Source organism: Scyliorhinus canicula, chromosome 12 (assembly GCF_902713615.1).
Source record: "Scyliorhinus canicula chromosome 12, sScyCan1.1, whole genome shotgun sequence".
NCBI classification, from domain to species: domain Eukaryota; kingdom Metazoa; phylum Chordata; class Chondrichthyes; order Carcharhiniformes; family Scyliorhinidae; genus Scyliorhinus; species Scyliorhinus canicula.
Window position 1 is genome coordinate 103477669 of NC_052157.1, and position 22585 is coordinate 103500253.

At 43.4% G+C, this 22585-nt stretch overlaps 1 protein-coding gene across 3 annotated transcripts in view; it reads right to left on the reverse strand.

Annotated features, from left to right (window-relative positions):
- zzef1 (zinc finger, ZZ-type with EF hand domain 1) overlaps nucleotides 1-22585 on the reverse strand; it is a 371817-nt gene that overhangs the window by 105613 nt on the left and 243619 nt on the right. For all 3 annotated transcript variants that reach the window (XM_038813628.1, XM_038813629.1, XM_038813630.1), the window contains exons 36-40: nucleotides 18518-18780; nucleotides 13611-13777; nucleotides 10567-10653; nucleotides 2354-2900; nucleotides 1421-1593 (exon numbers count right to left, since the gene is read on the reverse strand). In XM_038813628.1, the coding sequence (XP_038669556.1) occupies nucleotides 1421-1593; nucleotides 2354-2900; nucleotides 10567-10653; nucleotides 13611-13777; nucleotides 18518-18780 (1237 nt within the window). The remainder of the gene's footprint in view (nucleotides 1-1420; nucleotides 1594-2353; nucleotides 2901-10566; nucleotides 10654-13610; nucleotides 13778-18517; nucleotides 18781-22585) is intronic.

Sequence of the window (22585 nt, forward strand, 5' to 3'; positions counted from 1 at the left end):
AATTTTAAAAAGGTTATTAACAGCTGATAGGCAAATTGAGAATCATTTTAGGACTTCTGAACTGGGTACAGGTGAAAATCTTGCAAATATTTAAAGAACAGGTCAATGCTGCAAATTTTGTATTTCTGAATAAATGAGACAAAAAGGGCTGAATGGACTTCTTCATCTTATTTTGTGATTGCATGGTTGGAAAAGTCAGTGGCGTAGTGGTGATGGCACGAGACCAGTAATCTGAAGTCCCAGGTTAATGCTCTGTGGACATGGGGTCAGATCCCCCCATGGTAGTTGCTGGAATTTTTAGTCAATTAAATCCTGGAACTGAAAGCTAGTCTCAGTAAAAGTGACTATTAAACTATCATCGATTGTCCTAAAAAAGCTAATGTCCTTTAAGAAGGAAATCTGCTATCCTTATCCAGTCTGGTCCACATGATACCCCAGATCCACAGTAAGTAATGTGGTTGACTCCTAACTGCCCTCTGAATTGGTCCTGGAAGCCAATCAGCTCAAGGGAAATATGCTGACTTTGCCAGCAATGCTCACATCCCAGAGAAGAATATTTTTTTGAAAACTTGTACAATTCAAACTTCGACTTCAGAAAAAAATCCTTGTAAGAACTTCAGGGCCACATTCTCACATCAACTCTCACAATATGGCAACACGGTGGCACAGGAGTTAGCACTGCTGCCTCACAGTGCCAGGAACCAGGGTTCGATTCTGACCTTGGGTCATAGAATTTATCATAGAATTTACAGTGCAGAAGGAGGCCATTCGGCCCATCGAGTCTGCACCGGCTCTTGGAAAGAGTACCCTACCCAAGGTCAACACCTCCCCCTATCCCAATAACCCAGTACCCCACCCAACACTAAGGGCAATTTTGGACACTAAGGGCAATTTAGCACAGCCAATCCACCTAACCTGCACATCTTTGGACTGTGGGAGGAAACCGGAGCACCCGGAGGAAACCCACGCACACACGGGGAGGATGTGCAGACTCCGCACAGACAGTGACCCAAGCCGGAATCGAACCTGGGACCCTGGAGCTGTGAAGCCATTGTGCTATCCACAATGCTACCGTGCTGCCCAGGTCACTGTCTGTTTGGAGTTTGCACTTTCTCCTCCTGTCTGTCTGGGTTTCCTCCGATTTGGCCATGTTAAATTGTCCCTTAAGTGTCCAAAGGTTAGGTGGGGTTATGCGGATAGAGCTGAGGAGTGGGCCTAGGCAAGGTGTTCTTTCGGAGGGTCGGTGCAGACTCCATGTGTCGAGTGGCCTCTTTCTGCACGGTAGGGATTCTATGATACAAACTCTCAGACAACTATATGATCAAAAGGAACCAAAATAACTTCCATTATGTATCTGAGCCCTGTTTACTCGATTGTTAAATATAGGAAAACATTTCTGAATAAAACATTTGGTTCTTACATTTTTAACTGGAGGCAACATGGCCGCCAGCAGTCCCAGAATTCTCTCCTGTGAGCATTCAGCAAAGACCTGGTCTTGGCTGGGCATGGACTCTTTGGTGTCAGCGTGTGTCTTGAAGGAGGTTTTTGATTCACGCAAGTGAACAGCAGCGTCGTCCACAGTAGACTCTGGTCCTGAAAAGTAACACAAATTCCAAAAATACAGCACAATATTAAATAACTTTCTTTAGTTTCAAAGTCAAGACTGCACTCAGATAGTGCACTCCACTCCTCATCCCAGCAAGGAATATAAAAACAGGTTCAGGCCCCCTAGCCTCTTCCACCTTCCATTAGATCATAATACTGATCTGCATCTTATTAACCCCTTACAATGATCTTCTTTAACACCTTTACAACAGGGAGATACTTGTAAAAACAAACTTTTGTTTTAAGAAATTCTCTTAAGAAGACTGTAATAGTTAAACTGACTTTCAGTAGTGCAAGTGTCAATACGGAATTTAATCATAGCCAATAAATGCATGTTAATTTTCATTTTTAAAATGTATTCATTCACAAGATGAGTGAGGCGCTGGTTAGGCCAGCACTTATTGTCCATCCCTAACTGTCAAGAGAATGCCAATACCTTTCTTCTTAACAAAAACAGAAAATGCTGGACAATCTCAGCAGGTCCGACAGTATCTGTGGAGAGAGAACGGAGCTAACATTGAGTCTGGGTGACCCTTTGTCAAAGCTCGGAGTCACCCAGACTCGAAACATTAGCTCCATTCTCTCCCTCCACAGATACTGTCAGGTTTGCTGCGATAGTCCAGCATTTTCTTTTTTTGTTTCAGATTCCAGCAGTTGCGTAACTTGCTTTTACCTTTCTTCCTAAGTTTATTTGTAGAACGAATCTAGCTCTTCAGGTGTCTCAGTGAATATTCAAATGCAGAATTACCTGTTTTAAGTACCTCGACAGCTGCTGTAGACACTTGAGTGGCAACTGACTCTGATGCTTCGGTAGGAGATGGCTTTGGGGCTAAGTCAGACGTAGTATTGGAAGCACCAGATGGCTGTGTTTCCCCTGATGCAGTGGTCATCACAGACAATGATGGAGTGTGCGCAGACTGTGAATCATTGAGTTGCTGTTCAATCTTGGGTCTCTTATTTGAAAACTCAGTGGAAGATTGCGGTGTGGAAGAAGTGCTAACTAGCAAATCGCTGGGTTTAACGTCATCTTCTGATGCACTACCAGGTTTAACTTCACCTTCTGATGCACTACCTGCTGTCAGGACGTTTAACTGACTGGCTGGTAACATTACTGAACAACCAGTAGTAGATGTTGGCACAGGGTAAGATGAAATAGAGTTCTGGATCATATTGTCCTTACTGGTGTCAAAGTTCAAAGCATCACCTCTGGATCCTGATATCTCAAGTACTTGCACGCTCTCCCACTCAATGCTGTCAATACTTGCTAAGGTGGCATCACTTTCACTTGATTTTAACTGGAAAAAGATAGACAGGAATCAGAGACTTATAATAACACCACTACCTTGCACTTCGAAAAAAAAACACTTACACTGCACGACTGTGCTGAAGTGAAATTAAGTGCCAAATTACAAGTTTCATTTTTCACAGTCATGAAATTAAAATTTTATATTACCAGCTGTTAATTATATAGCCCCACAATAAGCCATAATCAGATTTTATAAATTCTGATGAAGTTGAAACGAGCAATACATCAAAAAACCAGGCCTGCAATTTTAATCATCCAAACCCCTCAAATGGACTAAACTCCTTTACCCACTTTCTAATGACCGAATTGCCGAACTATAAAACTTCTGGAAAGTCAGACAACCTCTTGCAATGGTCTTTCCTGTGGCCTGCACGGCACCTTCCTCCCCGACCATCCCACCTCACACCCTTGTTTACTCCCACCCTCTCGGCCACGCTCTCCTAAGCCCTCACTCACAGCGAGGATTCGGGAGAGGAAGGGGGCAAGCAGGAGAGGAAGGGGTGAGTGGGAGGCAAGTAGAAAAAGTTGCTACGTTATTAAGAGTTAATAAGAGGATTTTTGGACCATTTAGGTTTAAAATAGCTAAAAGGTTTTAAAGATAAGCTCGACAGGTTAGTAATTGTATTGCACCATCTTGCATTATTCCTATTGGGAAAATTATCTTAATTTAGCACATTTTTGTTCAGCATGCAATTTTATTTGGACACATTAGGAGTGTTAACCGAAGGATAGATGTAAAGTAATTAGAGACAGAATATAAATAACTAACATAAATATTATAAATATTATCATTAGTTGACCAAAGTTGAAAAAATAAATTGCCACAATGAACATTCAAAAGACAAAGTTATGCTCAAATCTTGGTTAGATCATTCTTGGCAAACAGTGTACGATCACTAACATTTGTAATAATTTTTCATGTTTACGTGCCAAGATACCTAACTTTTTGAAGAGATAAATCACATCGCATCTGTATTTTAAAAATTCTACGGATTAAAATTTTGCAATATTCCAATTGGCCTTCAATATTTTTCCAGTGAATACTACTGAGTTAGACAGTCTATAATTCTCAATTATATTTATTCAGGCTTCTTGTAATAAGTCCACCTAGAGAGCACTGTAGCAATGCAGTGAGTTATCTCTAACCCAGGAAGTCTGGAAACAAATATGCTACTCTTGAAAACTGAGCCACAATATTTGCAGAGGATCCATATAAATATTGATATTCATCACCAACATTCAGCTTCTTGACATCGCACAAGATTTGAGGGGGATTCTCTGCCACCTGCCACCGGTAGTAGAGCTCCAGATGAAGTGGAGAATCTAGTGTCAGCATTACATTTGCGATTCTCCAGTTGCCCAATGCTGGTGGTATTGAAATGCGCACCCCAAGCCAGCAGGGTTATTTGAACCCATTTGCATCCTATGAACAGGCTGGACACCATGCCTCTGTGATTTGCTCTGCGTGGAGGATGAATGAGGTGGATAGAAAACTGGTTGGCAGAGAGGAAACAAAGAGTAGGAATTAATGGGTCCTTTTCAAATTGGCAGGCAGTAACTAGTGGGGTACCACAGGGATTGGTGCTGGGTCCCCAGCTATTCACGATATATGTTAATGATTTGGATGAGGGAACAAAATGTAACATCTCAAAGTTTGTAGATGATACCAAGTTGGGTGGGAGGGTGAATTGTGACGAGAATGCAGGGGTCCTACAGCATGATCTGGACAGGTTGGGCCAGTGGGCAATTCAATGGCAGCTGCAGTATAATTTGGATAAGAGTGAAGTTATTCACTTTGGAAGCAAAAACAGGAAGGCAAAAATTACCTGAATGAAAATCGCTTATTGTCACAAACAGGCTTCAAATAGTTATTGTGAAAAGCCCCTAGTCACCATATTCCGGCGCCTGTTCGGGGAGGCTGGTACGGGAATTGAACCGTGCTGCTGGCCTGCCTTGGGCTGCTTTAAAAGCCAGCTCTTTAGCCTTGTGCTAAACCAGCCAGAATGGTTGTAAATTGGGAGGGGGGAGTGTGCAGGGGGACCTGGGTGTCCTTGTGCACCAGTCGCTGAAGGTAAGCATACAGGTACAGCAGGCAGTAAAGAAGGCTAATGGTATGTTGGCCTTCATTGCGAGAGGTTTCGAGTATAGAAGCAGGGATGTGTTGCTGCAATTATACAGGGCCTTGGTGAGGCCACACCTGGAGTAGTGTGCGCAATTTTGGTCTCCTTTTCTGAGGAAGGATGTTCTTGCTCTCGAGGGAGTGCAGCGAAGGTTTACCAGACCGATTCCAGGGATGGCGGGACTGTCATACGAGGAGAGATTAACTAGGTTGGGATTGTTCTCGCTGGAGTTCAGAGGAATAAGGGCGGATCTCAGAGAGACATATAAAATTCTAACAGGACTAGACAGGGTAGATGCAGGGAAGATGTTACCAATGATGGGTGTATCCAGAACCAGGGTCACATTCTAAGGATTCAGGGTAAACCATTTCGGACAGACATAAGGAGACATTTCTTCACCCAGAGAGTGGTGAGCCTGTGGAATTCATTACCATAGGAAGTAGTTGATGCTCAAAAATTGAATATATTCAAGAGGCGGCTAGATATAGCACTTGGGGAGAATGGGATCAAAGGCAATGGGGAGAAAGCAGGATCAGGCTATTAAGTGGATGATCAGCCATGACCGTGATAAATGGCGGAGCAGGCTCGAAGGGCCAAAAGGCCTTCTCCTGCTCCTATCTTCTATGTAACACCCCCCATAACAGAGACCCCCTCCAATAACAGAGACCCCCCCCACCCCCAAGAACAGAGACACCCCGCCATCAGTCATCCCTGTCTGGAAGCTAAAAAGCAATCCTGGCAGAAACAGTGATAAATCACTTTTTCAGTAAGCTGTCCTTTACAAGTGCTGCCTCATATAGAAGTGTAGAAAGCAGCAGGTGTTAGAAAGTCAAAACACGTCACAAGGCTTTAACCCCCCTCAGATCCTTTCATCTATAAGGCTTCTGTTCATTTTTGAAGATAAATAGCTTTTAGTAGCCTGTAATTGATAGGGTAATCACTTCCAGTCAGCCAGCTGTCTGATTTGTTTTTCATTTCCCTTCACGCTTGAATCCATCTGAAGTACCCTGCTGTGAACCTAACACCAATGATTATAAACATCTAGCTATGATTGACAGCTCCTGACCACATCAAAGGCAACAGTCTAAGCTCTGTAGTCCTGCCAAATCCAGCCGTGAATGGTGGAGGACAATTAAACAACTCACTGGAGGAGGAGACTCCACAAATATCCCCATCTTCAATGATGAAGGAGCACAGCACACCTGTGCAAAAAACAAGTAGTGCCATTTGGATAATCCATCTCGGTCTCCTCCGGAGGTCCCCAGCATCACGGATGTCAGTCTTTAGCCAATCCGATTCACTCCAAGTGATATCAAGAAACGGCTGAAGGCACTGGATACTCTTCTGACAATAATCCAGCAATAGTTCTGCAGACTTGTGCTCCAGAACTTTCCGCACCACTAGCCAAGCTGGTCCAGTACAGCTACAACACTGGCATCTACCCGGCAATGCAGAAAATTGTCCAGGTGTGGCCTGTACGCAAGAAACAGGACAAATCCAACCCAGTAAAATGCTTTTTCACTTTACTCTCCATCATCAGCAAAATGATGGAAGGAGTCATCAACAGTGCTATCAAGCGGTTATTACATAGAACTTAGAACAGTACAGCACAGAACAGGCCCATTGGCCCTCGATGTTGTGCCGAGCATTGTCCGAAACCAAGATCAAGCTATCCCACTCCCTGTCATTCTGGTGTGCTCCATGTGCCAATCCAATAACCGCTTGAAAGTTCCTAAAGTCCACTATCAGCAGGCAGTCCATTCCACACCCTAACCACTCTCTGAGTAAAGAACCTACCTCAGACATCCCTCCTATATCTCCCACCCTGAACCTTATAGTTATGCCTCCTTGTAACAGCTACATCAACCTGAGGAAATAGTCTCTGAACGTCCATTCTATCTATCCCCCTCATCATCTTATAAACCTCAATTAAGTCACCTCTCATTCTCCTCCGCTCCAAAGAGAAAAGCCCTAGCTCCCTCAACCTCATAAGACCTATCCTGCAAACCAGGCAGCATTCAGGTAAATCTCCTTTGCACCCTTTCCAATGCTTCAACATCCTTCCTATAATGAGGTGACCAAAACTGCACACAATACTCCAAATGTGGTCTCACCAGGGTCATGTACAGTTGCAGCATAACCACACGGCTCTTAAACTCAAGCCCCCTGTTAATAAACGCTAACACACAATCGGCCTTCTTCTATCCACTTGACTGGCAACCTTCAGAGATCTGTGGACATGAACCCCAAAATCTCTCTGTTCCTCCACATTCCTCAGAACCCTGCCATTGACCCTGTAATCCGCATTCAAATTTTTTCTACCAAAATGAATCACCTCGCACTCATCAGGATTAAACTCCAGCGCCATTTATCGGCCCAGCTCTGCATCCTATCAATGTCTCTTTTCAGCCTACAAGAGCCCTCCACCTCATCCACTACTCCACCAAGCAAATTTACTGACCCACCCTTCAGCCCCCTCCTCCAAGTCATTGATAAAAATCACAAATAGCAGAGGACCCAGCACTGATCCCTGTGGTACACCGCTGGTAACTGGTCTCCAGTCTGAAAATTTTCCATCCACCACCACCCTCTGTCTTCTATGTGATAGCCAGTTACTTATCCAATTGGCCAAATTTCCCTCTATCCCACAACTCCTCACTTTCTTCATAAGCCGACCATAGGGAACCTTTTCAAACGCCTTACTAAAATCCATGTATAAAGCAATAATTTCCTCACGGACGCTCAGTTTGGGTTCTTCCAGGGTCACTCAGCTTCTGACTTCATCACAGCCCTAGTTCAAACACCCTATCAATTACCTGACAGTAAGGAAGATGGTTGTGGTGGTTGGAGGTCAATCATCTCAGCTCCAGGATATCACTGCAGGAGTTCCTCAGGGTAGTGTCCTAGGCCCAACCATCTTCAGCTGCTTTGTCAATGAACCCGCGCTGCTTGCATTGTTCTGCATTACAAGTCAGCTATTTAGCCCAATGTGCTAAACCAGACCCTAAATGTGGGCGGGGAAGATGCCAAGGATAAAGAAGGCCCTGCTTCAGAGGCAGAAAGGGTATTGGCGTTACCGAACCTGCTGCACTACTATTGGGCAGCGAATGTAGAGAAAATGAGGCGGTGGCGGAAAGGAGGGCTTCGAGTGGGTTACAATGGAGGAGGAGTCCTGTAGAGGGTCCACCGAAGGGCCATGGTGACGGTGGTGCTACTGCTGGCAACGAGGAGATACACTGAGAGCCCGGTTGTACAGTCCATGATAAGATGTGGAACCAGCTGAGGAGATACTTTAAGATGGAGGGGATGTCAGTGTGAACGCCGTTGTGAGGGAACCACAAGTTCAAGCCGAGGGAGATGGGTGGCATGTTTAGGAGGTGGAGAGAGGTGGGGCCGGTGAGGGCGAGGGATTTATAGTTGGATGAGAGGTTCCTACGCCCAGAAGAGCTGTGGGGGAGGAGAGAGTTTCCAAAGGGAAGCAAATTTAAGTATATGCAAGTGAGGGACTTTGCACGGAAAGTATGGAAAGTGTTTCCCAGGCTGCCGAATAATGCCCTATTGGAATGGTTGCGGCTTCCAGACGTGGATGGAGGACATATACAGGTGGCTGGGAGAGCAGGAGGGAGCGCAAGTGGCAATGATCAAGGAGAACTGGGGGCGGGGTAAGGAGCCAGGAGCCAGGAGCCAACCTTGTTATCGGGCTGCCACTCAAAATGGCAGCCAGAAAGCGGGATTCGGAACAGAATCTCTTGCAATCCCCACCATACATAAATTTGCATGGCTGGGGAAAATGAGTCACTTGGATGTGCCGCTCCTAATGCCAGCACGAGTCACAAGGGAACCAACTCTGGTGGGAGAACATACGTCTCCCAAACGGAGAATCCAGCCCTTAATTTTAGTCATTTTAAAGGGAATTTTATAATTTTACTCACTACTGAATCGGCTTTCTCAACAATCACCAGAATCAATTATACACTGTATGTAGCTGGATACCACTGCACACTCTAAGGCACCTAAATCCCTCAAGTTATCCGAAGTAAATTGGATTTCTTTGACGTGGGGCGGAATTGTGCCATATTTCTCAGTATCGGGCCATAACTGAAATCCAACGTGTAGCTTTCCAGCTATGCGGCCCAGTTTTTAGTCCCGATTTAGAGCCATTCTGAAAAAACAATTCTGTGGTCGTGTTTTACACCATCACTGCGGTGGGGCGGGGCCTGATAGAGCCGGCTCCACAAAGATCCAATTAGCACAGAACATAAATGCTCCCAGAGACCCCCCTCCCTCCCCCCCTATGGACACGGGGGACCCTCTGCCCCACAGCATCGGAGCTCTCACCCACCCCACAGCATTGGGGCAGGGCTCCACCCCCACCATCAGGGCACTCACCAACCAACTAACCAACACCTCCCTCCCATCAGCATCTGGGCTGTCACATCCCGACCTCAAGTCACCATTTCCCTCATTGGGAAGTTTATGTCGGCGATGTTTGAATATTCGGTTTGTTGGGGGGGGGGGGGTAGATTGACATGTGGGTGGCTCAGTAATGAGGCTAAAATTCATTCAAATCGATTAAATTGAGGTTCTTGCCGTTTTTGGGGCGAGGAGTGTCGGATATCGGGATATGAAGTTTCGCCAGCGAGAATTCTCAATTCTCGGGAGATTTCGTGCCCATGTGTCATGTGAGAATACCTTTAAGAAATGGGTGTTTATCAAATAGCTGTTGTGGGTGCACCTTTGAGAAATGGGTGCTTGACAGCACGGTGGCGCATTCTCCCCGTGTTTGCGTGGGTTTCGCTCCCACAACCCAAAGATGTGCAGGGTAGGTGGATTGGACACGCTAAATTGCCCCTTAATTGGAAAAAATTAATTGGGTACACTAAATTTATTTTAAAAAAGAAAGAAGTGGGTACTTGTCAAATAGCTGCAGTGATATCAGGGTGCGGGTGGAGCTGGGCTGTCTATCTGTTTTACTTTCGCTTTGAACAAAAGCTAGTGTGTGTCTGTGAGTTTTAGTTTTGTTTTGAGAGTGAAGAGCTGCAGTGAAAGCCAGCAGATGTGCATGGAGATCTTTACAAGTTCAAGAGTGTTCATTTGGGTGATTTCAAAGTGATAGCTGCTCTCAGTAGCGAATTTAAACCTGATCTCTGTGTTAAAGAGGGTATTTGTCTTATGGATGTTGTAAGGAAAGATTAAAGGTTACTTGTAGAGTACTGTATTCTTTGGGGGGAGTATTTTAGTTGATGGTTGCCAAGATGTTTACTGTGTATGTTTAAAAATGTTAATGGGATTCATAGAATAAACATTGTTTTTTTGTTTAAAAATACTTTTAGCTCTCTGTTGCATGACACCTGTAAAGTGGGCCCTTGTGCTCTCCATAATCAAAATCTATTCAAAGTTATGGATCAGGTGAACTCCATGATACACTTTGGGTTTCTCTAAACCCTGACCCGTAACAAATGTCACTGTTTCCGCCGACAGCGGAAAATCATCCTCCTGGTCTCTGAATTTAAACAACACCTCAGGTGACTCTACCTTCTTTTGAATTTTCTCACGACTGCACTGAAGAGCTTCCTGTGTATCAGACAAAACTGATTTGTGGTCATCGGCAGGAGTGGATTCCTGAAGAGAACGAAAAGATGATCAGCAAGTGTCAGCTTCTACTTTGCTATAAAAAGACATTATCCAAACATAGTTTGAGAAAGTGCCTAACTATTAATACAATGTTTGCGAACATTTTTGTATTCTAAATTTAGTAAATACGATGCTTTGGTGAGATTTAAGCTGATGAGTGAAGGAGCATTGGCTCCTGAAAAGAAACACAAGGAACAGAAGGAGAAGACCATAAGGCATATTGAGCCTGCACCATTCAATACGATAATGGCTGATCTTGGGCTTCATATTCCTTGAATCCGTGGGATGTCCAAAATCTGTCTATTACAGCCTTAAATGTATTCAATGACAGCATACCCAAAACCTGCTGGGGTAGAGAATGTCAAAGAACTTCTCCTTGTCTCAATCCTAAACGGTCGGTCCCTTATCCTGAGTATGCAGCCTGCACACAATATTTCAAATGAGGTCTCAGCTGTCCTACACAATTGTAGCAAGACTTATTTATCCCTGTGCTCCAATCTTCTGGCAATAAAGGCCAACATGCCATTTGCCTTCTTAATTGCTTGCTCTGCCTTTATCCTAATTTTTTACTCCTTGTCGAGTACACATAAGTCTCACTGAACATCAACATTCACAAGTTTTGTGTCTTTTAAAAAATATTCTGCTTTTCAATTCTTACAACCAAAGTAAATAATCTCACACTTTCCCACATTATACTCCATTTGTCACCTTGTCACCCATTTATTAACCCAACTATATCTGTGCGGCTTTTTTGTGTCCTCCTCACAGCTTATATTCCCACCTGGCTTTGCATCATATTACTTGCGGTCTCTTTGTCCAAGTCACCAATATAGATTACAAATAGTTGATGCCTTGCGGCACTCCACTAGTCACAGTCTACCAACTTGAAAATGCCTCATTCACCCCTATTCTTTGCTTCCTGTCCATTAATGAATCCTCTATCGTTGCCAGTACATTACCAGAAACTCCATCAGCCTTTTGTGTGGCATCTCATCCCAAGGTAGAAGTGGGCAATGGTACAGAAGTGGAAATAAGGTATCTTAGTAACAGTACAGCTATTTGGTAGATATTCATCTCGAGGTCAAATACAATACCAAAGTAGTGTACAGTCTGGTTAGCCTCAAACTGTTGCAAGTGAGAAAGATGGAGTCAGTGACAAGAGACAATAATTTATAGCTGCGACTATAGACAATGGCTTCTGTCTGGCCGATACATAGTTGGGGAGAATTTCTGTTCCTCCAGTACTGGATATCAAATATGCAATCTGAGAGTTTAGAGATAGTAGCGAGGTGGTGCTAAGGTAGAGTTGGGTATCATCATATGATTCTTGTGGAATCAGCATAGAATTTACAGTGCAGAAGGAGACCATTCAGCCCATCTGGTCCGCACTGGTTCATGGAAAGAGAACCCCATCCAGCCCCACACCTCCACCCTACCCCCGTAACCCCACCTAACCGCCACATCTCTGGACTGTGGGAAGAAACCGGAGCACCCAGAGGAAACCCGTGCAGTCTCGGGGAGAACGTGCAGACTCCGCACAGACATTGACCCAAGCCGGGAATCGAACCTGGAACTGTGAAGCAACAGTCCCAATCACTGTGCTACCGTGCCACCCACTGTGACTGGTTTTAAATGATGTGGTCAAGGGACAGCATGTGGATGAGAAGCAGGAGCGGGTTAAGGATCAATCCTTGGGGAATATTAAAAGTATCAGGAGTGGAAAGAGAAGCCATTGCAGGTGACTTCCTGGCTGCAATTGGTTAGTTAAAAATAAAACTAGGCGTGTGTGAGGCCAGTCCCCTGGGCAGCGGTGGAGAGGCGTTGGGACAAGAATGTCAAAGGTTGCAGATAAGTGGAGAACAAGGAAGATAGTTTACCTTTGTCACAATCAACTACATTCACTGACATGAGAACTGTGAAACTGACAGAAATGTCTGATGCCCACACATATGCAGTCAATGTGGAAATCAACAAGTTGTCAGTGATTTCCTGTTCCTGTACGTTTATACTGTTGAGTCCCCACAGATAGAAATCTTCTGAAATCACTTGAGTTGACATAAACTTCCAATTTTACACTATTTTTGATGTAAAAACCCTCAATTATTTTACATCTTAAGTTCATAATTATTGCTCAACACTCTTTCTGAGCCTAAAAACCTCATTTATATTTGTGGAACGTCAAATTTCTTCCATTATATTTTAAAACTTCAGTTTTTTGTTGTGAGCATGAGTTTATGAGCATTTCAGCCTATACCTTAAACCCTATTTTGTTGTCTGTAAATGGACAAAAGAAAATGATGGAAATCAGTGGTTTTTACATCGTGGTTTGCTGTCTGTGGAAATCCTTCTTTCTAATTGGCTGCTAACCTTGCTTGATGAAATCACTGTTGTTAAATGGAGATGATCCCCTGGAGCAGATACTAGAAACAAGTAACAATGGGAAAAGGGAAATCTATGCCACAGAAATCGCCACATCTTTGTGGACAACTTTCTTCACGATCAGAAGTGCGTACCATCACATCATTGCTGACTGTGAAGCCCGGACTGTCGGTCTTCTTTAAATCCAGTGGCAGTCAAATGAAGCCCAGGACATGATGTCCATTCAGAGCTCCTACCAAGGCCGTTAGCCTCCTCTTCGGGGCTACATCAGCGAGCTATCCACAGCAGCCGTCCTCTGGCCATTACAGCCCTGCTCATTCACCACAATCTACAGACAGCTTTGGCTCACAAAGCTGCATCAGCAGGACCTTTACTGAAGGAGACCCACAATCATTCCACTAACTGGCTTAAACATAGACGGAAGAGATTGTGATCAGATCCATATGGTCTAGTTTAGGACAGTGACCGCAGAAGATCAAAGACCAGTAGTATAATTCTGGCATACAACCGCTTTGAACAAAGCACATCAAATTGAAACCAATGATAGCAATAATTTGATTATTTACATCAGATGTATCCAGGCGAGTAGAATGAGCCTGGGCTTGCTGCTGGTTACTGGTGCTTTGTTCAGTTGTGGAATGTATTGTTTCTGTAGCGTCTGCTGAGGTACCAGCCTTGTCATTCTCAGCCGACACGTTGGAGAGCAAAGAAAGCACTGCAGAATTCTTCAGACCTAGACCAAAATAAATTTAGCAAACATTATTACTTTTTTTAAAGGAAAGGAGCAAAAGAAAAGCTGCAGGTGCTGGAAGCACACAGGCCAGCCACCATCTGTGCAGTGAACAATATGATAGTTTCCACTTAAATTCATCCATGTTATTTGCCTCAATTTCTCCATTTGAAAAAATGAAATGAAAATTGTTTATTGTCACAAGTAGGCTTCAAATGAAGTTACTGTGAAGTTACTGTGAAAAGCCCCTAGTCGCCACTCCCGACGCCTGTTCGGTGAGGCTGGTACGGGAAATGAACTCTGCTGCTGGCCTGCCTTGGTCTGCTTTAAAAGCCAGCTCTTTTAGCCCTGTGCCCAGCCCCTATTTGGTAACAAGTCTGACATTCTAACCATAATGGAAGCATCTCTTCTCCTTTGTTATATTTCTATTCTTTTACAGCTGATCAGACTCTCTCTGCAACACAGCGGTCTAGCGTAATGCACCTTCTTCTTGGAAGCTCACATATCTTAATATATTACATATATCACATATATATATCACATATAATATATGTGATATATATTATATTATATAATATATCACATATATTAATATCTTCATGATTCCACTGATCAACAGGCTGCTTAATGTCATATCAAAAAGACACTACCTCAGCAATGCAGCACTCGCTCAGTACTCCACTGGAATGTCAACCCATATCATGTGAAGAACTAGGAGCAGGAGTAGGCCATCTGGCCCCTCGAGCCTGCTCCGCCATTCAATGAGATCATGGCTGATTTTTCGTGGACTCAGCTCCACTTTCCGGCCCGAACACCATAACCCTTAATCCCTTTATTCTTCAAAAAACTATCTATCTTTACCTTAAAAACATTTAATGAAGGAGCCTCAACTGCTTCACTGGGCAAGGAATTCCATAGATTCACAACCATTTGGGTGAAGAAGTTCCTCTTAAACTCAGTCCTAAATCTACTTCCCCTTATTTTGAGGCTATGTCCCCTTTTGAGGCCTTCACCCGCCAGTGGAAACAACCTGCCTGCATCTATCCTATCTATTCCCTTCATAATTTTAAATGTTTCTAAATTCCAACGAGTACAGTCCCAGTCTACTCAACCGCTCCTCATAATCCAACCCCTTCAGTTCTGGGATTAACCTAGTGAATCTCCTCTGCACACCTTCCAGTGCCAGTATGTCCTTTCTCAAGTAAGGAGACCAAAACTGAACACAATACTCCAGGTGTGGCCTCACTAACACCTTATACAATTGCAACATAACCTCCCTAGTCTTAAACTCCATCCCTCTAGCAATGAAGGACAAAATTCCATTTGCCTTCTTAATCACCTGTTGCACCTGTAAACCAACTTTCTGTGACTCATGCACTAGCACACCCAGGTCTCTCTGCACAGCGGCATGCTTTAATATTTTATCGTTTAAATAAAAATCCCGTTTGCTGTTATTCCTACCAAAATGGATAACCTCACATTTGTCAACATTGTATTCCAGGGCAGCATGGTGGCCTAGTGGTTAGCACAGCTGCCTCACGGCGCTGAGGTCCCAGGTTCGATCCCGGCTCTGGGTCACTGTCCGTGTGGAGTTTGCACATTCTCCCCTTGTTTGCGTGGGTTTCACCCCCACAACCCAAAAATGTGCAGAGTAGGTGGATTGGCCATGCTAAATTGCCCCTTAATTGGAAAAAATAATTGGGTAATCTAAATTTATTTTTTTTTTTAAAACAAAAAAAAAACATTGTATTCCATCTGCCAGACCCTAGCCCATTCACTTAACCTATCCAAATCCCTCTGCAGACTTCCAGTATCCTCTGCACTTTTCGCTTTACCACTCATATTAGTGTCATCTAAAAACTTGGACACATTGCCCTTGGTCCCCAACTCCAAATCATCTATGTAAATTGTGAACAACTGTGGGCCCAACACGGATCCCTGAGGGACACCACTAGCTACTGATTGCCAACCAGAGGAACACCCATTAATCCCCACTCTTTGCTTTCTATTAATTAACCAATCCTCTATCCATGCTACTACTTTACCCTTAATGCCATGCATCTTTATCTTATGCAGCAACCTTTTATGTGGCATCTTGTCAAAGGCTTTCTGGAAATCCAGATATACCACATCCATTGGCTCCCCGTTATCTACTGCACTGGTAATGTCCTCAAAAAATTCCACTAAATTAGTTAGGCACGACCTGCCCTTTATGAACCCATGCTGCCCTTTATGAACCCATTTCTATCCAGATGCCTCACTATTTCTTCCTTGATGATAGATTCCAGCATCTTCCCTACTACCGAAGTTAAGCTCACTGGCCTATAATTTCCTGCTCTCTGCCTACCTCCTTTTTTAAACAGTGATGTCATGTTTGCTAATTTCCAATCCACCGGGACCACCCCAGAGTCTAGTGAATTTTGGTAAATCATCATTAGTGCATCTGCAATTTCCCTAGCCATCTCTTTTAGCACTCTGGGATGCATTCCATCAGGGCCAGGAGACTTGTCTACCTTTAGATTGCCCATCACTACCTCCTTAGTGATAACAATCATCTCAAGGTCCTCACCTGTCATTGCCTCATTTCTATCAGTCGCTGGCATGTTATTTGTGTCTTCCACTGTGAAGACCGACCCAAAAAACCTGTTCAGTTCCTCAGCCATTTCCTCATCTCCCATTATTAAAACTCCCTTCTCATCCTCTAAAGAACCAATATTTACCTTAGGCACTTTTTTTTGTTTTATATATTTGTAAAAACTTTTACTGTCTATTTTTATATTCTGAGCAAGTTTACTCTCATACTCTTCTTTATAGCTTTTTAGTAGCTTTCTGTTGCCCCCTAAAGATTTCCCAGTCCTCTAGTCTCTCACCAATCTTTGCCACTTTGTATCCTTTTTCCTTCAATTTGATACTCTCCCTTATTTCCTTAGATGTCCATGGTCGATTTTCCCTCTTTCTACCGTCCTTCCTTTTTATTGGTATAAACCTTTGCTGAGCACTGTGAAAAATCGCTTGGAAGGTTCTCCACTGTTCCTCAACTGTTCCACCATAAAGTCTTTGCTCCCAGTCTACCGTAGCTAGTTCTTCTCTCATCCCATTGTAATCTCCTTTGTTTAAACACAAAACACTAGTGTTTGATTTTACTTTTTCACCCTCCATCTGTATTTTAAATTCCACCATATTGTGATCGCTCCTTCCGAGAGGATCCCTAACTATGAGATCATGAATCAATCCTGTCTCATTACACAGGACAAGATCTAGGACCGCTTGTTCCCTCGTAGGTTCCATTACATACTGTTCTAGGAAATTATCGCGGATACATTCTATAAACTCCTCCTCAAGGTTGCCTTGACCGACCTGGTTAAACCAATCGACATGTAGATTAAAATCCCCCATGATAACTGCTGTACCATTTCTACATGCATCAGTTATTTCTTTGTTTGTTGCCTGCCCCACCATAACGTTACTATTTGGTGGCCGATAGACTACTCCTATCAGTGACTTTTTCGCCTTACTATTCCTGATTTCCACCCAAATGGATTCAACCTTATCCTCCATAGCACCGATGTCATCCCTTACTATTGCCCGGATGTCATCCTTAAATAACAGAGCAACACCACCTCCCTTACCATCCACTTTGTCCTTCCGAATAGTTTGATAAAATACCCTCGGATGTTTAACTCCCAGTCGTGACCATCCTTTAACCATGTTTCAGTAATGGCCACTAAATCATAGTCATTCACAATGATTTGTGCCATCAACTCATTTACTTTATTCCGAATACTACGAGCATCACTGATCTTTTTCCTCAGATGAGTGTCACCAGTAGAGTGAAAGATAGAATAATTCACATTATAAGTCACTCTGTTTCTAGCTGGATGGAAGGCTGGTGCCAATCGGGTGGAACCCAACATGAAGAGCTGCACTGTTAGAATAAAGGGCTCACAATACATATAGAAACGTAGAATTCCTACTGTACAGAATGAGGCCATTTGGCTCATTGTGTGCACCGACCTTCTGAAAGAGCACCCTACCTAGGCCACTTCCCGCACTATTCCCGTAACCCCATCTAACCTGTACATCCCTGGACACTAAGCGGCAATTTAGCATGGCAAATCCACCTAACCTGCACATCTTTGGACCGAGAGAGGAAAGCAGAGCACCCGGAGGAAACCCACACAGACACGGGGAGAACATGCAAACTCCACACAGACACCCAAGGCCAGAATCGAACCTGGGTCTGTGGCACTGTGAGGCAGCAGTGCTAATCACTGTACCTGCCACCATGCTGCCCATCTTGTCCTTTTTCCAATTTACCGCACACCTTGGAAGTTCCGTTCCTCACTGCACAAAATTTGAATCTTTTATTTGCCGAACTAACAACCTCTGTGAAGTGGCTGAACAAGATCGACAACTTAATTTTGAAACAGAGGATGCTTTGCAGGAAAGACTCACACACCCAAGAGACCGGATTAAAGACTGACAAAGGGTCTTCCGCCAAAATACTTTCTTTGGCAGACTTTCAAAATAATTTCTGAGGCGATCCTGGAGAAAGGGGGAGGAGTTTCCCGTTAATCTGAGCCGAGTTCAGATTCCGGGTGAAGGTGAAAGGTCAACACATTAAAAGGATAATATAAAGGCTAAAACAAGCAACATAAAATCAATGACCGTTTTAGACAAACTTTTGACGTCCTTGTACATTTATAGACAAAGTAAAGAACGTGCGTCATTCACATGACTGACTTTTTCCTTGATGTGCTTTGAGTAGATACTCAGTGATGAGCTCAGTGCAGCGAGCTTCCAATGCCTCAGCTTGTGTGCGTACATGGGAGTCTAGCTCCTCCTCAGCAGGGTTTGGTTCTGTTACGACGTCAGCAGTGTACAGTGCCAGCGCGCTGAAGAGCAGCCAGGTATAGTTGTGGATGTAGGGCTGGATGAGCCGGTGGCGGTCACTGATCCGAATCGTCACCATGGGGAACACTGTAATGCTGTGCGTTGGCAAATGGCTGCAAGAAATAAAAATAGAAAGAGCTCGAAACCAGTCTTAGTACAAGAAACAATCAAATTCACTGCACAACTTATTGTCGTCCGCAAAAGTTGCAAATACCACGAAGGAACACAGTGCAATTTACGACTGAACCTGAGGGGTAGAATTTTTTTTTAATTGCATGACAGTATGCCTTGCCCCCAACTAGTGGAATTACGGCAGTGCAAAATAAACAAGACAGAGATACAAGACATATCTATTGGGCACGAAACAGAAAAAAGCCAATATAATCCACCTTCAAGCAGTTTAATCTGCTGGATTCAGCTTCCCGCTGACCAATATACGCAAGGGTGAATCACAGGTGGGGGAACCTTATGGTGAAACTTATGTTTGAAACAACAGGAAGTATTTCCCAGTAAGTCAATTAGTCAAATGAATTAAGAAGAGGCTCTCCAAATCACAAGTGCTGAAAGCAACGTTCAACAGCACAGTTTTGGCTCCTAATCACATGAGCAGATGGAATAATATTTTCATTAACTTCATTCCCATAGGGGCCACACCATAGACAGAGGGAACCATATAATTAATCAAACTTGCTGCAAACTCAGTGGGATGTTTTTAAAGAGGACACATCTGTTCATAAATAGTATACAGATAGCAGCAAGTGTGCAGAAGGTTAGGGGAATAAAAATAGCAAAACTCAAACAACCATTAATAAAGTTTACTTTAAAAGCATGAACTTCCTCTCACATACCTGCACCCTCATTAAGGCCACCTATTCTCATCTCCTTAACATCCAATGTCACCCTTGTCTCAGGTTATCAGCTGCTGAAAACCTTATCCATCTTTTTTTTACCTCTATACTTGACTATTCCAACACACTCCTGACTGGCCCCATGCTCTATAAACTCTGCATTAATTTGAGATAATCCAAATCTCTGCTGCCTGTGTGCTAACTCACACCAATCCCACTCACCTATTTCCTCTATGGTTGCTGACTTACACTGGCACGTGGTTAAGCAAAACCTTGATTTCCTTGTTTAAAAATCCCTCCAAGGCCTCGCCCCACCCCATCTTTGTAACCTCCTCCCGCTTTGCAGATTGCCTACCTCCCCCACAACACTGCATTCAGCCAATTCTGGACTCTTTTCAGCATTCCTCATTCCAGTGTTGCCATTTAGTTGTCTTGGCCCTGACCTCTGGAATTTCCTCCCTAAATCTCTCTACTTCTCTCTTTCCTCCTATAAGACACTCCTTACAACCTACCTCTTCAATCGGAATTTTGGTCATCTGGCCTAATTGTTCCTTCTGTGGCTTGATCTCAAATTTTATTTGATAGCTTTCCTGTGAGCCATTGAGGCATTTTATTTCACTGAAGGCTCTAAATTAATGCAAGTCATTGCTGACAGTCTAAATTTATGTTCCCAACAGTGCAGCCCTCAATTCCAATGCCAGGTATGGGGTAATTCACCGACTGACCATGAAATGAAAAAAAATGAAATGAGTCTTGAAATGAGTAGACATGAAATGAGTAGACATTAGGAGTCTACTAGTATATAAGTGTATGTAGAGTTAGCTGATGTCAGACTGAAGAGATAGGTTGCTTGTGCATGATTTTGCTGTTATTCATCTGTTGTCTTGTATATTGGGCAGCACGGTAGCATGGTGGTTAGCATAAATGCTTCACAGTTCCAGGGTCCCAGGTTCAGTTCCCGGCTGGGTCACTGTCTGTGCGGAGTCTGCACGTCCTCTCCGTGTGTGCGTGGGTTTCCTCCGGGTGCTCCGGTTTCCTCCCACAGTCCAAAGATGTGCAGGTTAGGTGGATTAGCCATGCTAAATTGCCCGTAGTGTCCTAAAAAGTAAGGTTAAGGGGGGGTTGTTGGGTTACGGGTATAGGGTGGATACGTGGGTTTGAGTAGGGTGATCATTGCTCGGCACAACATCAAGGGCCGAAGGGCCTGTTCTGTGCTGTACTGTTCTATGTTCTATAGTTTATCCACAGTTAATGTTAAGAATTTGTTTATAGCTTTAGCTGCAAGTGTTCTTGTAATAAATCAGGTCATTTGACAAGAACATTACATGGTATCAGGGTTAGATGGTACTAAATACTGAGAATGGCTGCAACAACGATTTGAAGATTTTGCAGACTGTGGAATTAACAGCATGGAGTCGTTGAAACCATCAAAGAGTCTCATCTTTCATGGTAATGTGGGCAGCAATTGGCAAGTGTTTAAACAACAATTTAATCTATTTCTTACTGCAGTGAATTTAGAAGATCAATCAGATTCACGCAAGGTAGCAATGCTCCTAACAAACAGCAGGCCCGAAGCATTTGCTGTGTTTAATACGTTTAAATTTGCAAATGATGAAAATAGTAAAAATTTTAACAAAGTAATTCAATGCCCATTGCAGCCCCAGAAAGAATTAAATTTATGAATGTTATGTGTTTAGATCACGTTTACAGAAGACAGGAGAGTCCATAGATCATTTCATCACTGATTTAAAGTTAAATGCTAAAACCTGTTATTTTTCTGCGGTGGAATCATCAATGACTCGGGACCAGATTGTGTTTGGTGTGAATGAAAATAAGCTGAGAGAACGGTTTCTGAGGGAATCAGAGCTGTTTTTGGACTGAACAGTTAAGATTTGTCAGCCTCACAAGATAGCAGTACAGCATTCTAAAATGTTTCTCAGTAATGGCGGTGTCTTCTTGGAGGAGAAAACTCCAATTGGTGACCTTTTTCCAAAAAGGTGGGAAACTTCCAAAAAAAGGCAGGAAGTGCCTGCAGTTCCCGCATACCAACAGGTTAAAGATCAGGAAGAAGTATTTCTGAGTAAAAGATGTGGTCAAAGGCACAAACTAAGGCAGTGGCCAGCATTTGAAAAGTTTTAAAGGACAAAGAAGAACAATGAAAAGTACAGCACAGGAACGGGCCCTTCGGCCCTCCAAGCCTGTGCCGATCATGATGCTGTAACTAAAAAAAACCCTTCTGTCCTTACTCGGTCCGTATCACTCTATTTCCTCCCTACTCGTGTATCCATCCAGATGCCACTTAAATGTTGCTAATGTGCCAGCTTCCACTGCATCCTCTGCCAGCCCATTCCAGGCACCCACCACTCTCTGTGTGAAAAACTTAAAAGAACAAAGAAAACTGAAAAGAACCAGATGCAAAGGGGGAAAAAAATCACTTTGCTCAGAATTGTTACTCTAAGCTCAACCCCAGACCAGTCAGCACAGTCTCCAGTGATGAATCATCATTGTTTGTTGGAATAAGAACACAGAAGAATAATTTTTTGGAGACATCAAAAAATTTTCCAGCACTTTAAAAAATGCAAACTGTTACTCCATTTAAACTAAATGCGGTTGATGAGGACAAATGGCTGCTGCCACCTGAAGCGAACGATACAACGGTTCAATTGAAGGTAGGCACTGGTGACAAAGCCAATTTAATCAGCATGACTGATTTTTAAAAAATGAAAATTCAGCCAATAAGAAGAAATCACAAAATATCTCCGAGAAATTATAATGGTTCAAGCATTAAATGTTATGGTGCTTGTGACCGGATTGTGGTGGCGAAGAACACAGTTTATTCCGTCCCATTCTGTATTGTATCCGAGGGCATGGATTCATTATTAGGTGATCAGTCCTCTGAAGAATTAGGTCTAGTACAGTTGGTACATAGCATCCACAACGGATTGGATCAACACTCCAACGATTCTGAGAACATTATCAGCAAATGTGTTCAAAGGTTTTGGTACACTACCATAATCAGGAAAATAGAAGAACCTACCGACTAGGTAGACTCCATGGTTTGTGTAAAGAA